Genomic DNA, 18,028 nt, shown 5'->3' with positions numbered 1-18,028 from the left:
TGCATATGTATTTTTAAAGAGCTGGGAATACCCTAGGAATCTTGGCAGGCATTTGCAGTCATTGGCTCTGACAAATAGCACTGTTATTGTGGTAAAGGTCTAATTTTAGGATCTGTTACGTTTCTGGTTAGTGACTTAACCACATAAATTCCTGTGGGTATAGTGCGTGCATCTTCTGGGGGACCTAGCATGCCATAAAATGAGTAATCTTTGTCTTTGTAGCCATTAAAAAAAATGCTGAGAAAACAGTATTTCCTAATTGTATTTCAGTTGAAGGAATACTCCCAAAAGGCTGTGGAGATCCTACGGACTCAAAACCACATTCTTACTAACCACCCTAACTCCAACATTTACAAGTGAGTTTCTTCTTTCTTTGATCCATTTCACTAAAGGAGCTTTTCAGCAGAGAAGCTGCAATCCACAGGGGAATACACAATTCTTCTAATGAAATTGTGGTGGAGGAAGGACCCCCACTGAGATTATATACTTGCTTCAGCTGGTCTTGAGAGAATAGCAGGCTTTTTTCTGCCATTAAAAAAAAATGAATTGCATGTGTGATTGGCAGTAGTTTTTTTTTTTTTCATTTTTTTTAAGGCAATAGCTTTAGGATTTTTCTGCTCTTCTGTTTGGTAAATGTTATAAAATAGTAGGAACAGTTGGAGAATATAGTTTTGCAGAATGATGTTTTGTGTTCTTGGTCATATTTGACTGTTAATAATTTTACTGAAATGCTGCCTATGCTGGCAATTATAGCTAAACTAAACTCTTCAGATTACCTGAATGGCTCATGCCTAAAACAAAGCGAATACCAAAAATCCATAAGTTAGTTTTCTTCCCTTCATTCCAGCACACTCTCTGGGCTGGTGGAATTTGATGGCTATTACCTGGAGAGCGATCCTTGCCTTGTCTGCAACAATCCGGAAGTGCCCTTCTGTGTAAGTACCTGTTGTTCTTACCCCCTTTCCAATTAACTATAGGGATCCCAACCTTTTACAGCAGCGTGATTTGCTGTTTCTGTATTATTGAAATGTGATCATATTGGCAGTGTGTCCATGGTTTTGGTTTTTGTCTTCTCAGTATATTAAGCTTTCCTCCATTAAAGTGGACACACGGTATACTACCACTCAGCAAGTGGTGAAGCTGATTGGCAGCCACACCATCAGCAAAGTGACAGCGAAGATAGGAGACCTGAAACGCACCAAAATGGTCCGAACCATCAACCTCTATTACAACAACAGGACAGTGCAAGCTATAGTGGAGCTGAAAAACAAGTATGTTCATCCATGTTTTTTGTGTGCAAGCCTCTGAATTTGATGTTATGATTTCTGGTGAGGTGAATAGGTTGGATTTGTATTGGCCATTCTGCACAGTTTTTCATCTTCCTGGTTCGTTTTAGGTAACGTTCCTTCTTAGACTGTTAGACTGTTACTGATCATTGTATGTCCATGCTGAGTGGGATTGTTCTGAAGCTCCTACAGGAATTTGTTGAAGAAAAGATCCAAATGTCACCTAGAGCTTGAAATATGCCTGTAAAATATCTGTACACAAGTTTTGTACAAGCTCTGTTTTAAGCACTTAGCTTAATTGTTTGGAAACCAATATTAATACCAATAGCACCTTCTGGGGAGTTTCACTGAGAAATGAATTTGGACCTTGCAATGCATCCAGCAATGCTGAAAGTGTTAACGTTACTTGCTTGAAACCATATAGTAGAGCTAAAATTAGGAGTCAGATAACCTAGCTCTCGACTGCTGCTTTACCTAGGAAAAATGCTCCTTTTTAATATATTGCTCAGTCTGGACCCAGTTCTGCTTATATGCTTTCCCTTCTTACTTCTTGAGATGTTCTCACCAGAATCAGATCTCTTTGGCTTAGGGATTAATCTGTGCCTGCTGCTTATTGCTTATTTGAAGTCTTAATCCTCTGTGACATCACAAGTGGCTGCTGTGGAGAGGATTATGATGTCACAAAGAGAGGATTCTGACTTCAGGTTGAGAATAAGCAGTGGGAGCAGATGAGATCTTAAGAAATAAATATCCTGTTTTCATGCAAATGTCTTTACTAATAAAAAAAAACGGAGGTGAAAATCCCTAGAAAATGTCTGTAGAATTAAAGTTTTTCCATGAGGCATCAACAGCTCTTTAATCCTAAACAGTCTCTCTCTATGAAGAGGATAAAGGCTTAAAATGTATTTCTGGCTACATATCATGTCAATACAGAAGCTAAGGAAGCGAATCCTAGAACTGCTCTCCATTCATCCCATTTAAAGTAGATTTGGAGCTGAGGCGGTTGTGTTTGGCTTCCCTTTGTGCGTGGGCAGGAGGGTACTTCCCTGCTGAAAAGCGATGTGGCTTGCTTTTCTTTCCCAGGCCAGCTCGATGGCACAAAGCCAAGAAAGTCCAGCTGACCCCAGGCCAGACGGAGGTGAAAATCGACCTGCCGCTGCCCATTGTGGCTTCGAATCTGATGATTGAATTTGCGGATTTCTATGAGAATTACCAGGCTTCCACGGAGACCCTGCAGTGCCCTCGGTGTAGCGCGTCTGTCCCAGCCAACCCAGGGGTGTGTGGGAACTGTGGTGAGAACGTGTATCAGTGCCACAAGTGCAGGTACGTCATCCCAGTTCCTCCCCACCGAGCCAGCGCAAAGGGTTTATGGAGCCCTAGTGCTGTTGCCCATGTTGGATGTTCAACAAAATACCCTGCTATTTAAATGCGTGATTCTGGTTAATACAACTGCACAATCAAATTAGTTGAGAAGTATAAAACAGGCTTACAGGGATTTAATGTTAATACAGGCTAACAAAGGAAACCTGATACGACAATACTGAAAGAACACAGAAGTTTCAAATCAAGCCCTCAGAAGTTTAAAAAAGAAAATTCCCAGAAGGGAGGTTATTTTTAGCCTGTCTGTTCAAGGGCATGGGGCTGGAGTTCAATTAGATGGTTGCAGGGGGGTTCCCCCACAGGATCCCTGACTTAATGTGCAGGATGGACAGTACTCATTTGGCTGTTCAAAGCTGTTGTACTCTCCTCATTCAGAGCAGAGCTCAGGGCATAATTTACTGTGCACTATTCAAGCTTTCACTACAGTATTACAAATCCTCCTCTTTTGTGAGTTTTGTCTCCTCATCTGAGGTCTATTCTCCCCTCATTGTTGTCCCATATTCCTCTCAAATCCTCATGGGATTCAAGGTGTTTAGCAGATTCTTTACACAGATCAGCTGATTATTGGTATATTGAAAAGTTTCCATATTCCCTGTTCATTTATGGGAGCTATAAATCAGTTCGTGTCATGCTGCTGTAGTCTGCAATAGGATAATAAGTATGCTGTCACTAGTCCCACTGCAACTGTGTAGAGAGTGAAAGCTATTCAAAGCCTAGACCTTACAAAATGGTTTCTTTTTATCTGTGTTCTTGTAAAGGGCACGATGCCCTAGTCTGACATTCTGCTGGGAATTGCTGTAGTTGAAGTAGAATGGTTAGGAACAAATTCACATCTCTTTCTGCTTACTGGCCAGAATGTGGTACCACTTCTATAAGGATTTTTGGTGCCTGATTTGTAGCTTTTGATTCTCATGTACAGCATGTATTTCAGTCTTACTGTTTCCCCAGGACAGTTTGGTAGCTTAGGCATTTTTGAGGGCCATCCTTCTCCTTTACATGAGTGCATTCGCAGCTTGCTTCCTTCATTTTCTCAGTTACTTTGATAAGCTCAGCTGTTGTTCTCATACCTTTCTGGCTTGCTTTTCAGATCCATTAATTATGATGAGAAGGATCCCTTCCTTTGCAATGCCTGTGGGTTCTGTAAATACGCTCGCTTTGACTTCATGTTGTACGCGAAGCCTTGCTGTGCAGTGGATCCCATAGAGAATGAAGAGGATCGAAAGAAGGTGAGGCTAATAGCTAATTCATTAATGAAATGCTCTATCTCTTGGCCAAGTCAGCAGTTTAGGGACATCAGAGGCCCATCTGTCTTGTAAGTAACATGGAAAGCAGTGCTCCTTCAGCACTTCTCACCAACTAATGTGTTTCCCTTAATTCTGGTGATCTCACAAAATCCTCATTCTTGTTTCTGGCATGTTGAGAGGTATAGAATACAATCCCTTATTTACTGTCCTGATCCGCTAAGTAGATTACTTTTTGAAGACATTATTCAGTTCTTTACTTACAAACTAGCTACGTAATATTGCATCTCTGCCTTTCTGTGTTGGACACTGGACACCAGAACAATACTTGTGGCAGAAGCAAGGTACAGGATTACCATGACACATTACCATGTGTCCTCTGATTATACTGGCAGTGTAATTTGTCAGGTTTTCCAAAAGTATTGTAGCAAAGGGGAAGCCTGATAGCAGATTTGCTTGTAGGAGTTTCTCTGGCTTTTGGGAGCAAAGTGCCAATGTTTTCCTGATGCTCCTTCTGTCAGAAGAATCTTAGTAGGCATTTTGGTACCTGGACTTTAATGTGTGGCCACCATGACTACAAGGAGTCCGTGTACCCAAAGCCTTGCGGTTAGCATTGCTTTTCATTAACACAAAGAAAGACAAAAGACATAGGAAAACTTGGAGGTTGAGAGTTGTATTTCAGGAGAACTAACAATCTTGTCTGAATATCCTTCTTTTATTCATAGGCAGTAACAAACATCAACACTCTGCTGGACAAGGCTGACAGAGTGTATCACCAGCTAATGGGACACCGACCGCAGCTGGAAAACCTTCTGTGTAAAGTGAATGAGGCAGCTCCTGAAAAGCCACAGGTAACAAGGGACAAATGAATGTTACATGGAACCAGCCCTCGCAGAAGACAGGCTTGCGGGGCACTGGCCTTTATTCTACCAAGGACAGATAAAGATCCTTGCCTCAGATGCTGTTCTGCAGCTGTTAGTTTTGTGCTCCATACGTGATTCCTTTTGTTTTCCCCTCTCTTCCAGGATGAATCTGGTAGTAGTGGAGGGATCAGTTCTACCTCAGCTAGTGTGAATAGATACATACTCCAGTTAGCCCAGGAGTATTGTGGTGACTGTAAGAACTCTTTCGATGAACTTTCCAAAATCATACAGGTATGATGCGCATTAATTTGTATGTGGGCCGTGTGTTTTTTTCTATTACCAGATACAGTGCACATCAGAAGTAGAAAGTAAGATGTTGCTGTTCTGTGTTTAATGAAATAGATAACAATAAGTGATTGGCTGCATGTTTTCACAGAAAAAAATAACAAAACAATAATTTTTAAATTAAAATAATTTTTAAATTAAAAATGCTTATGGTTAATACTATGGAGTCACATTTCCAGTGTTAGATTTCTCGTAATATAGACAACAAGCTTTTAAACAAAACAGATAACTGGGATTTATGCTGCTATTTCCAGTGGATTTCCCAAGTCTGCCATTGACATGAAGAATTTCAAGTTTTGAAAAAGTTTCAAATTTTTATCAGTAAAATATATAGTGAAAATAACTGTAAGCAAAATTAGCAATTACATACTACTTCACTATTTTATAATTCTCATTTCTTCTTTTCTGTGTTTCCAGAAAGTATTTGCCTCTCGAAAAGAGCTCCTGGAATATGACCTTCAGCAGAGAGAGGCAGCAACAAAGTCCTCACGAACCACTGTCCAACCCACATTTACTGCCAGCCAGTATCGTGCCTTGTCTGTTTTAGGCTGTGGCCACACATCATCAACAAAGTGTTATGGCTGTGCTTCAGCTGTCACAGAACACTGCATAACGTTGCTCCGGGCTTTGGCAACTAACTCTGCCATCAGGCACATCCTTGTGTCCCAGGGCCTTATCCGAGAGCTCTTTGACTACAACTTGAGGCGAGGTGCAGCCACAATGAGGGAGGAGGTCCGACAGCTCATGTGCCTTCTGACCAGGTAAGGTTTGGTTCAGCGTTCATAGCCCTGCAACTTTCAGTGAACTACAGAAGGTTGCATTCTTATTCCTTCAAAATTGTGCTTTTATAGCTCTTCAGGGGAGATATCTTTCACTAGCAAACTGTAAACCATGACTGCTTGTTGTACATTTGTCATCAGCTAAGCTGAAATCCAAGGAGCTTTTGGTATTTATTACGAGCACACCATAATACTGTTCTTTTCTTTTTTTTCCTTCTGGAATTAGGGACAATCCAGAGGCCACACAACAAATGAATGACTTAATTATTGGGAAGGTTTCTGCAGCTCTGAAGGGACATTGGGCAAATCCAGACTTGGTGAGATGTTTTCCTATTTCTTTTTTCTGACCCTCCGCAACTGCTGGTGTATTCTAATCATCGCATCTTCTCTGTTATCATAGTCTATTTGTAATACAGAAGATGTTTGTGTCTTGATAGGAATTAAGGTAAAGCACAAAATTATGTGATAGTAAATGCCTGAGTTTCCTCACAGTTATTCCTGTCTTGGCTGTTGCTTGCAGCTCACCTTGCAGCTCTCTCAAACAGATTGCCAGTCATCCCAAATGGAAGTGGGACTAACCTTACTTAGATGTATGTGTTTGAAACCTGTATTTTTTAAAATACCAGAAGGCAAAAAGGACTGCTGTATCACCAAGATTTCTTAAGCCTTTCAGCGTGTCTGTCTTACAGGCTAGCAGCCTCCAGTATGAAATGTTGCTGCTAACAGACTCCATCTCAAAGGAAGACAGCTGCTGGGAGCTCCGACTACGCTGTGGTGAGTTCAAACAACTAATGTGAAAGCTTTATTTCAAAATGCTATACCTAGGTCTGTGCACTATAGTAAGATTTTAAGGAAGGGAACTGATCCTGATTCAGATAGGTTAGGGTTAGAAGGGCAGTGAGCACCAGACAGCTATGTCTCTGGGTTATTGAAGCAGGAGTGCTGAGAAATAGAAAAGTGGAGGTGTAAAGGGATGGTAACTCTATGCTAGCCAAAACCAGAAGACATTGCTGTTTTCTTGTAATAAGAAAAAGTTTTTTTCCATCCATGGCTCTATGTGATAGCTTTGATCTTACCTAATTCTAAGCACTTTTGATGTGCTGTACAGAGCTGTGGAAGGTGTCCCATGAGCAGATCTTAGAGGCATGAACATTTACATCTGTCTTTCAGCTCTCAGCCTGTTTCTGATGGCAGTGAACATTAAGACTCCAGTGGTTGTTGAAAACATCACCCTCATGTGCCTGCGCATTCTTCAAAAGCTGATCAAACCACCTGCTCCAACCAGCAAGAAAAACAAGGTATCACCTTAGATGCTGAGCAAAGCATCTGGAAATGATCTGGCTGGCACACCCATCTCAGTGATGAACAGCTTTGTGAGGAATCTAGGGGTTGTTTTTCTGGTCATAGGAAAGAGGACAGGCTGTGGTTTTCTCAAGAATTATAGATCTTTTTTTGTTTATAAGGATGTGCCTGTGGATGCTCTCACCACGGTGAAGCCTTACAGCAATGAAATCCATGCACAAGCTCAGCTGTGGCTCAAGAGGGACCCCAAAGCATCATATGAAGCTTGGAAAAAGTGCCTCCCTGCCAGAGGTAGTTCTGTGTTTTTAACTTTGTGCAATTTTGTGAAAGAACACGTATGTCCTTCCAAGTTTAATAAGGAATATAGTTCTGTAGAGTTGTGTTGGTTTCTGTCCCTCTGATACCATCTTCACACTTAACTGTATAGTCCATAGAGATTGCAGTACTGACCTTTCTGGGCTGTGTTGCTCAAACCCTGAGCAGAAAATGCATTGTGCCTGAAGATAATCAGTGGGATATCAAAAATGAAACTTGCTCTTTATCTAAAATGATACCCGCCAGCTCAAAAGTTAACTGAATATGCTGAGAGGCTGGGGGATTCGCACCTAGCTTGGAAGTGAGCATAGCTCCATATAGAAGTGAAAATGGCAGCAGAAATAAATGAGAAGCTGCTCAGCATCTCAGTTGGAGTTTGGAGTATTCCAGTATGAAGAAGTAAATATAATGTCAGTTTGCTGTTAATAGTTGCAGGCAGTTCTTGAGCTGTGTTCAGTATTGCAGGTATAGATTCCAATGGGAAATCTCCTAGCAAAGCAGAGCTTCACCAGCTCTATTTGTCAGAAAAGTATGTCTGGAAATGGAAACAATTCATGAGTCGCCGTGGGAAGAGAACTTGCCCTCTGGATCTCAAGCTGGGACACAACAATTGGCTGCGACAGGTAAATGTGTGTGAAAGGTCCAGTGTGATGCACAGCCTTTCAGTTCCATAGGGCAGAGTTGACCATCAGAGAACATTGGTAGTTTGCCATATTTTGTGTACTTTGCACAAGATATGAACGGTGATATGTGAGGAGACTCTAAGTGAGTTAGGTTTGCAGCTTTGTTCCACAGAAATGCTGTTCATGAACATTAATCCAATAATCTGCATGTTTTTAAATCTCTGAGCCTTTAATTGCCACTGTGCATTACCTGTCCAGTAGCTGCATTTTGACTACTGAATTTTCATGGGTCCTGTGCAGTCTTTCCTTTCTTTGTATGTGGATTAGTATGTTACCTACTTAGTGCATTGTTTAAACATTTTGATGGAGAACAAAGTAGATGTTCTCACAGGATCAAGTCTTCAGAGGAACAAGAGAGCGTTGCCTCTCGGTGTCTCTAGGACACCAAACTGTCCAAATGTATGGTGTGTCTCTTTAGAAAAGTATCACTGGTTTATCTCTGCACATCAAATGATACCATATTTTAATGTTCTTGCCATAGGTGCTTTTTACTCCAGCCACTCAAGCTGCAAGGCAGGCTGCGTGTACTATTGTGGAAGCACTGGCTACCATCCCCAGCCGTAAACAACAGGTCCTTGATCTCCTTACAAGGTATTTCCATGATGCCACCCTTGGCAGCTCCAGGGTTATTTTTCTCTAATTCCCATGAGAACCATTCCCTTCTCCCAGTTTTTATCACCCCTCTCCTTATTCTCCTTATTATACTTCTGGTTCACATGTCCTTTTTGGGCTGGATTCTTAAGCTTAATTAGCTGGGATGATACTGTTTAAATAAGACTTTTTTTTTTCTGCTTGTCAGTGTGTATTTTCCAGAGGCATGCAGAGGGTGTTCAGCTGTGTGGGCAATGTTTTCTCTGCCTCTTAGACAACAAAATAATAGGGAGAACACTCTTCTAAGTACTGTGACATAACCTAGTGCAACTGATACTTTTAGCACAGTTGGTCACCTCCTAGTTGGGACAAGGTTTCAGTTTAGCAGTAACTAATGGATGATGGTAATGTTGTTAGCTAGGAAGGACAAAGAATGAGGATAGATTTCTGGAGCCTTTTTCCATCTTCCGTTCTGCAGTGTCCTTAAGCTGTGAATGCAGCTTGTGAAGTGGTCGTCAGTTTGTGTTTCTCTTTACTAGCTACCTGGATGAGCTGAGCATTGCTGGTGAATGTGCTGCCGAGTACCTGGCATTGTATCAGAAACTCATCAAACCTGCCCACTGGAAGGTCTACCTGGCAGCCAGAGGAGTTCTACCATATATTGGCAGCCTCATCACTAAGGTACGGGCTTGTATGAAGGAACTAAGTAACAGCAGAAAACTTGTCCCTGACCTGTCAGTTGATTTGTCTTCTGTGTTTTGAAATCTTCATCTCTTTGTGCAGTTGCTGACCCTTGCCAGGTTTATGAAGTTCATACTTCTTGTTCTGTCATCTCTGAACAGAAACAGCTACAGTGGTTTTAGTCCAGCAGTAGCGGGCCTCTGTGTAAACTGACTTCCACACTGCCTTGCACACGTTAATTAACTGCTCAGGGGGCAGCTGTGCTAACGGGTATAAATACTGCTGCACTGACTTGGCATCAGGTTCAAACGGGAAGCTGTCTTAGGTGCCAGACTGGATTCAGAAAGCCCTTAATGATGAGGGAGGATTAGGTGTGCTGCCATTCCTTGAGTTTGAATTATGGCCTGTTGGAGAAGAAATGCATTTAAGCTGCGGTCTTCAAAGTTAGGTCTCAACGGTTTACTGGTGAGAAGAAGCTGTTGGACGCTGATCCCAGCTGTCCACCAAACAGGGAGACACCTTCCCATGTTAATGGTGGCCTTAAATCCATCATGGAGAGCCACTAGAGCAAAGCAGTGATAACAGCCACGAGGTAGGTGTAGAGATAAGATAAAAGGAGGATGTTTGGGTCAATTTTTCTCTTCTCCCTTTTCTCCTCACTGCTGCATTGCAGTTCTGGTTTCTCTGTGGTTGGCTCTGTTTCTTTGCTTTGTTCCTTTGCACCCTGCAGGTCAGTGTGTTAGGCTGCAGTGTGTTAAATGCTCACCAGCTAGTTATTATTGGTGTTTTGGTTTGTTGTCCTAATAGGCTTGTTAATTATTTTCAGGAAATAGCTCGTTTGCTTGCCTTGGAGGAAGCAACACTCAGCACTGATTTGCAGCAAGGATATGCATTGAAGAGTCTCACAGGTATGTGGTGGCATCAGCGCAAGTCACGTAGTAGGATTAGAGATGGGAGTGATTGTTGTTCTATAACAGCATGTAGCAGAATGTCAGAGAAGTTTTTTGCAATTGTTAGCATTGGATTTTTGCTATTCATTTAACATTCAGTCCTTAAATAGATTTTTCCATAGCTTTTGTGGTCGGTTTTAGTGTTCAGTTACCTGAAATGGGGTAATGTACCATAAGCAAACTTTACATATTGCTTTTCTTCTCCATTTCTTGATGATATTTATTGAACGGTATAATTCCTGGTGATGTTGCTGGTTGTTTCCCACTTACTGTATGGTAGCTTTTTTTTTTTTTTTTTTTTTTTAATGTTCTTGGGCATGCTTTTTTTCCAAAAACTTGTTTGAAATGGGAGTACATCATATTAACTGGGTTGCTCTTTTTCGTATTCTCTTCCACATCCTTCAAAAATCAGTGGACTAATTCATGAGGCCTGGGTTCTTGCCAGAAAAAGTGTGTTGATAAATGTTATGGCAAAGAATCCAATTGTCTGCTGATTCTTTACTTTGTTATAGGATCAATGAATATGGTGATGAAACTGATGAGTCAAATCATCAGAGCTAGCTTAAATGTTTGAAGGGGAGCAGTCATTTGCTTTTGAAGTATCTTAGGACAGAAAAATGTCAGAAAGTACAGACTTATATCAAGCACTTAGTTCATTTTAACTTTTCCTCATTCCCTCACCATGTTCCTATATGAAATTTAAAAGCAGTGCTTGTAGGCCAGAGTTTTTCCTCCAACTGTTCAGTTCGTAGATCAGAGCTTTAAACGACAAACTGACAATTGGAGTCAAAACAAGCCATTTCATTGTGCTGCTTTTGTGCTATTGTGCCCTATTTGCTGGCCATGTGAAATTCAGAGCTAACAAATCAAACACTCTCCCCCACTTCCTTGAATATCTCATTGCTTTATAGGTCTTCTCTCTTCCTTTGTGGAGGTGGAATCCATCAAACGACACTTCAAAAGCCGCCTGGTGGGTACAGTCCTAAATGGTTACCTGTGTTTGAGGAAGCTAGTGGTACAGAGAACAAAACTGATCGATGAAACTCAGGACATGCTGCTGGAGATGCTGGAAGATATGACAACAGGTATAGCCACATTGGTTCCATAAATCCAAGCTCTGGGTCAACCAAGATGAAAAAGCAAATAGCTACAGCCACATAAAGAACTTCTTACTAAAAGAATACTATAGTGAGGCGGGTTTTTTAAGGCTTAGACCTTATAATATTTCCTTTTGGCACGGAAATGGTAAATAACATTCCTGGAGTTGTCTCCTACCTTCCAAGAATTTAAGCCTCCTCTTATTTATGGGATTGTTTTCCTGCAACCCAAGCATGTAAAGAGGGTTATTTCCTACTAAACATACCAATAAATAACTTTTAATCTTTTGGGAATGTAAAAGAAGGCAGTAGAGTATTGTGATTATTGCGTATGCATTTATTGTGTATGTTGAGTTAAAAATGGAATTCATCAAACTGCCTCTTGTGTCTTTTTTAATACACCTGTTCCTCGGCAGGCACTGAATCTGAAACCAAAGCATTTATGGCAGTGTGTATAGAGACTGCAAAACGTTACAGCCTTGATGACTACAGGACTCCAGTTTTCATCTTTGAGAGACTGTGCAGTATTATCTATCCTGTAAGTATACAGATAGCTGCAGCATAACCTATAAAATCAGAATAGCTTGTATATTGTCAAAAAATAATAGTCTACAATATTGATTTCATAAGAGCCAATATAGAAGTGTAGTAATACACTGTACCAATTTGGGGGTTAATAATGAGGTTTCCTGCTGTGGCGTGCTCTGCGCAAAGAAATTAGAACCGTCAGTATTTCTTCATGTTAAGGAATTTGCTTATTAAGTGATATTAGATGTTCTGTAAAGTTCTATGTGTGGCAATGTAAAACAGGATGCACTAGTGATGAAAGTACTTAAGGTTCAGGGACATCTTGTCACTGCTAACACAACAGTACAGGAATTTGGCTGGGGGAAAATTTACTTACTCTGCCTCTTCTGCTGTTCTTCAGGAAGAGAATGAAGTGACTGAGTTCTTTGTAACGCTGGAGAAAGATCCCCAGCAGGAAGACTTCTTGCAGGGCAGAATGCCAGGAAATCCCTATAGCAGTAATGAGCCTGGCATTGGGCCACTCATGAGGGACATCAAGAACAAAATCTGTCAGGACTGTGACCTGGTAGCTCTGCTGGAGGATGACAGTGGAATGGAGGTGAGGCTGGGAGTGTGATTTCTTGCACAGATGTGTGGGAACTCCATTTCTAGGCAGTTGATAACTGCTAACACAGCGATGCAATGTAAGCTTGTTTTGGACTTCTTATTTCTTCACTTTCAGCTTCTAGTGAACAACAAGATCATCAGTTTGGATCTGCCTGTGGCTGAGGTCTACAAGAAGGTGTGGTGTCCTACTAATGAGGTATCTATTATCTTTATATAAGTATATATTAAACAGCACAAAGCACCTGTCATTTATATTAATATATATATATATATTCACATGAGTCAGGATTTATTTCTTGACGTATAATTCCTTCGTATAATTGCTCAGCACCTTTTTGTGCTTTCTTAGGATAGACTATTACTCAATTCTGCAGTGTTAAGTGATTTAAAATCATATAACGCTGACCCAGGTGAGTGTATTGAACTTGCCTGTGTAGTATACCAGATATCTGATCTTCCTTCTTGAATAAGTTTTTTACTTTCTGTTAGGTAAAGGACTGAACTTTGTGTCAGTGCCTTTCAAAGAGTATTTCATGCTCCATATACAGTTTACTGCATGTGTGCAGACTGAAACACCAGATTGCTCCATCTGTCTGTACTTCAGAGATGAACTCAAATTACTTATGCAAAGAGAGCATCTAACGTATCTCCATGTTCTTTGCACTTCTGCTCTTGTGCTTTTCATGCAGGGATCTTCAAAAAACTGACAGATTCCCTCCCCCCGGTTTGCTCTTAGTAGTGGATATTGCCTGTTTTTCAGATAAAAGAAAGGGTCACACAAATCTTAAGGGACTAGTCCACTATGTCACAGTAGGCTTGTTTCTGAGATGCATGTGGTCCACAACAAGCTCTTCCCTTCCTTGTCCTGTGAGCACCAAAATAAACTCCTGCTGAAGAGGAGTCCACCAAAGAGGAGTTTTGTTACGATATGGGGAATGGTTCCGATCAAACTTTATTTAAGTAAAAAAATCACTTCTGTGCTGCAAAAATGAAGCCCAAAACTAGGAGTGGTAACTTTTTGGTAAGGTATCGACTTGAATAAGGAAGTGAGATGCAGGTCTCAAACTGTAAAGTCTTATTTGAACCCTGATTGAATCCCTAAGGAAAATGAAAGCGTGGCACATACTGACCCAGCCCATGTGCCCGCTCCAAGCGGGGAGCTGCAATGCCTGCGAGACACAGAGCGGTACCCGACATGCTGCTCTTCTGAGATCCAGTGCTAGCGGGGAAAGGCAGTTTGCTCAGCATTACTGTCACTGTGCAGCTTTCATCTGTCTTCCTTTGTGAGCACCTCTGCAAAGCACTTCTGGAGTGGCAGCACACGTTCCCTAGGAAATAGACAGGCTAACAAGAAAGCAACCTCGGGCCCCTTTTTGTTTCCCTTGTCTCTCACTGGCTTTTTTTTGTTCATCTGCCACTTTACCAGGGCCCCTGTGGTGCTAATTGCGGGTCTCTAGCATGGCCTTTGAGCAGATCTTCCCCCCGGGGCTTTCCCTGTGCTTATGTATTTGCTGTGACATTAAGCACTGCTTATTCCATATTAGGCTTAGCGTGCTCTCTGACAGGTTTTCTCTTGCAAGGTCTCCTGCTCCCAAATCTGGGATTTTTCTTTTCTGCTTTTTATTCAGACCTATGGATTAATATGGAAAGTTCAGTGATATGCAGTCCATATTTCCAGCTTGAAATGCATCTGGAAAATTAGCACTTTCCCAGGGTAAAAGCACAGCTGGCCCTTTGGTGGGTTTGGCTGTATCATTGTAGTTAATATACTGTCTTACTGAAAGCTCATTAAATTGGCTTTTACTCCTCCTCTTCTATTTTCCATCACTGCAGATTTAATCTATTTGAAAGCAGTCATCCAATTAGCCTCTCTTGCTTCATTTACTGGGCTGTGCCCACCCCCTGTATTTTCCAGGTATGTTGTGGAGTACCTTTGGAGGAAAAAGTTGCTGTGAAAAGCAGTTTCTCTAGAGCTGAATACATGATTTGCTTGGCTACATCTTTCACTGCTGCTAAAGGAGGAGATAACTATTGGAGGAGATATATGGAGGAAGAGTCTGATTGTTACCAGACTGTCCATCTAACTGGCAATGCCAGGAAAAGCTGGACAGGCCAATAGATGATTTATTGAGGTTTTTGCAGGTGATGGCTTGACTGTTTGTTTTTAATTAATTTCAGTGAGGCAAGAATGATGAGGGAGAGGAAGTTTTCTCCACGTTATCGTCTGCAGTCCAAACACTATGGTCAAGTGTCTGTTGCTGTAAAGGACTTGTAAATGTGTGTCCACAGAAGCATAGTTAATATAATGCTCTCCTTTCTTGCAGGGGGAACCAATGAGGATCATTTACCGCATGCGAGGTTTACTAGGAGATGCAACTGAGGAATTCATTGAGTCTCTCGACTCCACTACTGGTAATGCACTTGTCTCCTGAAAGCTGGGATTAGATTTGAAATCTGAAGTTTGCTGCAGAGCAATGATACTATTATCCTTACAGCAGCAGGCTTAAAGTTGATTGATGTTTCTTTTGCTACATTTACCTGCTTCACCTAGAGTGGAGAAGGATTTTAACAATTCTTTAAGTCTGTACTTTAAATTTGAACACTTGCATGGCACATGACTGTTCTGCCTGTCTCTCCTTCATGTTCCTGCTCATAATTCTTTTCAAATTCGACAGTTGATATAACTTGAACTGCTGTTAAATGTGCCCTACTATACTCTCCATTTTTGCCTTGCTGCTTTATTCCCTATGGACTGCATGAGCTTGCCAAACTGTGACAGCTTCCTTTCTTCATGATCTGTCTGTCCCATAGATGAAGAGGAGGATGAGGAAGAAGTTTACAAGATGGCAGGTGTCATGGCCCAGTGTGGAGGCTTAGAGTGTATGCTCAACAGGCTGACTGGAATTAAGGACTTCAAACAAGGCCGGCACCTCTTAACTGTGAGTCTCAGTTTCTGTTCTCTGGGGTCAGGAGATATGTGATAGAAAATTCCACAAGCATCAGTGAAGTTTCTACTTTTAGTTGTCTGCCTTGTGTAGCAGATTAAGTGTTGGAGCAGATTTACTAATGTACTAGGAACTGAGAAACTCCTTTTCTTCTCGTGTTCCTTTTGGTTAACAATTCTTTGCAAAGACTTTGAAGTGTGTAGAAATTGATAAGGCTAAATCCTACCTTGCTAGAGTTGTTGTTTTCTGCCTTGGCCTTTCTTGAAAGCCAGAGCTGTCTAATACTGTGTAATAGACTAATACTAATACTAATACAGTCTAATACTAATACTGGTGTAATAGTCTGGCTTGTATTTTACCCAGAAGTCTAGAAACTGGCTACATTGTCAGATGCTTTTAGTTTCAGCAAAATCCTGGTACTCATTTTGAAGGTACCATAAAGAATGCATTCTCTGTGTTTTGTAGGTGCTGTTAAAACTGTTTAGTTACTGTGTGAAGGTGAAAATAAATCGTCAACAGTTGGTCAAGCTGGAGATGAACACTTTGAATGTCATGCTGGGAACTCTTAACTTGGTAAGGACAACATGGACTTCCATGAATTGTTCTGTATGGAATCCAGTGAATTTACCTCTGAATGTCGTGTTTATTTATGACAACTACAAGGGAACTTAAATATTGCTGGACTGGCGTTGCAAATAATGTGTTAGCAATTCATTACCTGGAAGTAAGTGGAAATGTGTGTTACAATAAACTGCTGCTGTCTTCTCCAGGCTCTGGTGGCTGAGCAGGAAAGCAAGGACAGTGGAGGAGCGGCTGTGGCAGAACAAGTGCTTAGCATAATGGAGATTATACTGGATGAATCCAATGCAGAACCTCTGAGTGAGGACAAGGTGAGTGCCTGGGGCTCAATGCGCAAATGGAAATGTTGACTGGGATTCAAGGCTTGCAAGCACCTTATTACAATGATGCTGAGCTTCAGGAGCTGTAGAGGTGTGCTAAATGGGAGTCTAAGCCTTATTATGCTTGCTGGCGTGTCTTAGCAGGCCTTGAAGGTAGGGCAAGAGGAGTGCCCTGAATCAAAAACACTGCAAGACTTATTTTGGATGATGTTTGTATAGTCCAGGTGGAGGTTAGTAAGCATTGCTTGGATCCCTCCCCTGATACTTTGGGCCACAGGGCAGTGTGCAAGGCAGGAAAAGGCACTGCACTGCTTTGTTTTTGAGTGTCTTTATACTTACTGAAAACAGGGTTGTTTTTCCAGCTAATTGAATAAGAACTACATCTTGAGTACACTGAGAATGAAAAGAGTTTCTTGCTCATCTTTTGAAACTATGGGCTTACAGGAATCTGACCTCCTTTGGGCTGGGATTATTAGACGTTTTTGACTGGAAAATGCTTTAATAGTAGGCTGAAGAAGTCAGGTATCAGCTAGAGGAGTTTTATAGCCATTCCCGAAGGAATCTGGGAATGAGGATAGCTTTTTTTTTTTTTTTTTTTTTTTAATCAGGCTATCTTATCAGGGTCTAGAGCTGTAATCCTTCCAAGACTGGAGTCTACCAGCTACTAGAGAGTGAAGGTTTTCTTGAAGGGTGTAGATCTATTCCTGAATATAAGTCATGCTCTTCTTCCATTGCAGGGTAACCTCCTCCTTACTGGTGACAAAGACCAGCTGGTAATGTTGCTCGATCAAATTAACAGCACTTTTGTCCGTTCCAATCTGAGCGTCTTGCAAGGCCTATTACGCATCATCCCTTACCTGTCCTTTGGAGAAATGGAGAAAATGCAGATTCTGGTTGATCGATTTAAGCCCTACTGCAACTTCGATAAGTATGTTGTCAGATTTTGACTAAAAGTTTGAAATCAGATATATTGATAAGCCTGGTTTTTCTCATTGAGGCTTACTTCAGTGTAACACAAAGCTTCAGAGATTCCTGGTACATAAGCTTAATTTCCTATTTCATTTCTAATCCATTTTGGAAAAAAATGTGTGAGCATGTTGCTTGGATAATAGGCCTTTAAAGTACATTCTGAGATGACGGGTCTGAATAGGTTTTCTGAGTCTGAACTGGAGCGTGTACGTGTATTCAATGATAATGTAATGAGAATTACAGATTTTTGGAGAGCCTCCAAGTCACCATTTGTCCTCCCTTTTCAGGTATGATGAGGAGCACAGTGGAGATGATAAAGTTTTCTTAGACTGCTTCTGTAAAATAGCAGCAGGAATAAAAAACAACAGCAACGGCCATCAGCTGAAAGATCTCATCCTTCAGAAAGGGATTACACAGAATGCCCTTGACTACATGAAAAAGCACATTCCCAGTGCAAAGAAGTAAGAGTCATTACTTAATGTGTGTGGTGATTGTGAACACCCTTCGCTCATTTCATCGCCAAATGAAACAGTCTTCTGAGAAAGCTGTTAACAAGTCCACATTCAGC

The 18,028-nt window shown here is 41.3% G+C and overlaps 1 protein-coding gene across 1 annotated transcript in view; it reads left to right on the top strand.

Moving 5' to 3' along the window:
- Positions 1–18,028, top strand: part of UBR4 (ubiquitin protein ligase E3 component n-recognin 4) — a 77,812-nt gene that overhangs the window by 47,881 nt on the left and 11,903 nt on the right. The window contains exons 71-96 of the mRNA XM_032201420.1: positions 271–356; positions 848–935; positions 1,078–1,271; positions 2,370–2,609; positions 3,754–3,892; positions 4,633–4,758; positions 4,933–5,061; positions 5,533–5,876; positions 6,121–6,211; positions 6,584–6,668; positions 7,065–7,192; positions 7,358–7,487; positions 7,977–8,134; positions 8,676–8,785; positions 9,325–9,466; positions 10,293–10,374; positions 11,328–11,501; positions 11,930–12,051; positions 12,442–12,639; positions 12,763–12,843; positions 14,972–15,059; positions 15,459–15,586; positions 16,058–16,165; positions 16,363–16,482; positions 17,229–17,419; positions 17,748–17,921. Of these exons, the coding sequence (XP_032057311.1) occupies positions 271–356; positions 848–935; positions 1,078–1,271; positions 2,370–2,609; positions 3,754–3,892; positions 4,633–4,758; positions 4,933–5,061; positions 5,533–5,876; positions 6,121–6,211; positions 6,584–6,668; positions 7,065–7,192; positions 7,358–7,487; positions 7,977–8,134; positions 8,676–8,785; positions 9,325–9,466; positions 10,293–10,374; positions 11,328–11,501; positions 11,930–12,051; positions 12,442–12,639; positions 12,763–12,843; positions 14,972–15,059; positions 15,459–15,586; positions 16,058–16,165; positions 16,363–16,482; positions 17,229–17,419; positions 17,748–17,921 (3,656 nt within the window). The remainder of the gene's footprint in view (positions 1–270; positions 357–847; positions 936–1,077; positions 1,272–2,369; positions 2,610–3,753; positions 3,893–4,632; positions 4,759–4,932; positions 5,062–5,532; positions 5,877–6,120; positions 6,212–6,583; positions 6,669–7,064; positions 7,193–7,357; positions 7,488–7,976; positions 8,135–8,675; positions 8,786–9,324; positions 9,467–10,292; positions 10,375–11,327; positions 11,502–11,929; positions 12,052–12,441; positions 12,640–12,762; positions 12,844–14,971; positions 15,060–15,458; positions 15,587–16,057; positions 16,166–16,362; positions 16,483–17,228; positions 17,420–17,747; positions 17,922–18,028) is intronic.

The sequence above is a fragment of the Aythya fuligula genome, chromosome 21 (genome assembly GCF_009819795.1).
Source record: "Aythya fuligula isolate bAytFul2 chromosome 21, bAytFul2.pri, whole genome shotgun sequence".
Lineage (NCBI taxonomy): Eukaryota > Metazoa > Chordata > Aves > Anseriformes > Anatidae > Aythya > Aythya fuligula.
Note: the sequence above shows the minus strand (reverse complement) of the source record. Positions and strands in the feature narration are given on the sequence as shown.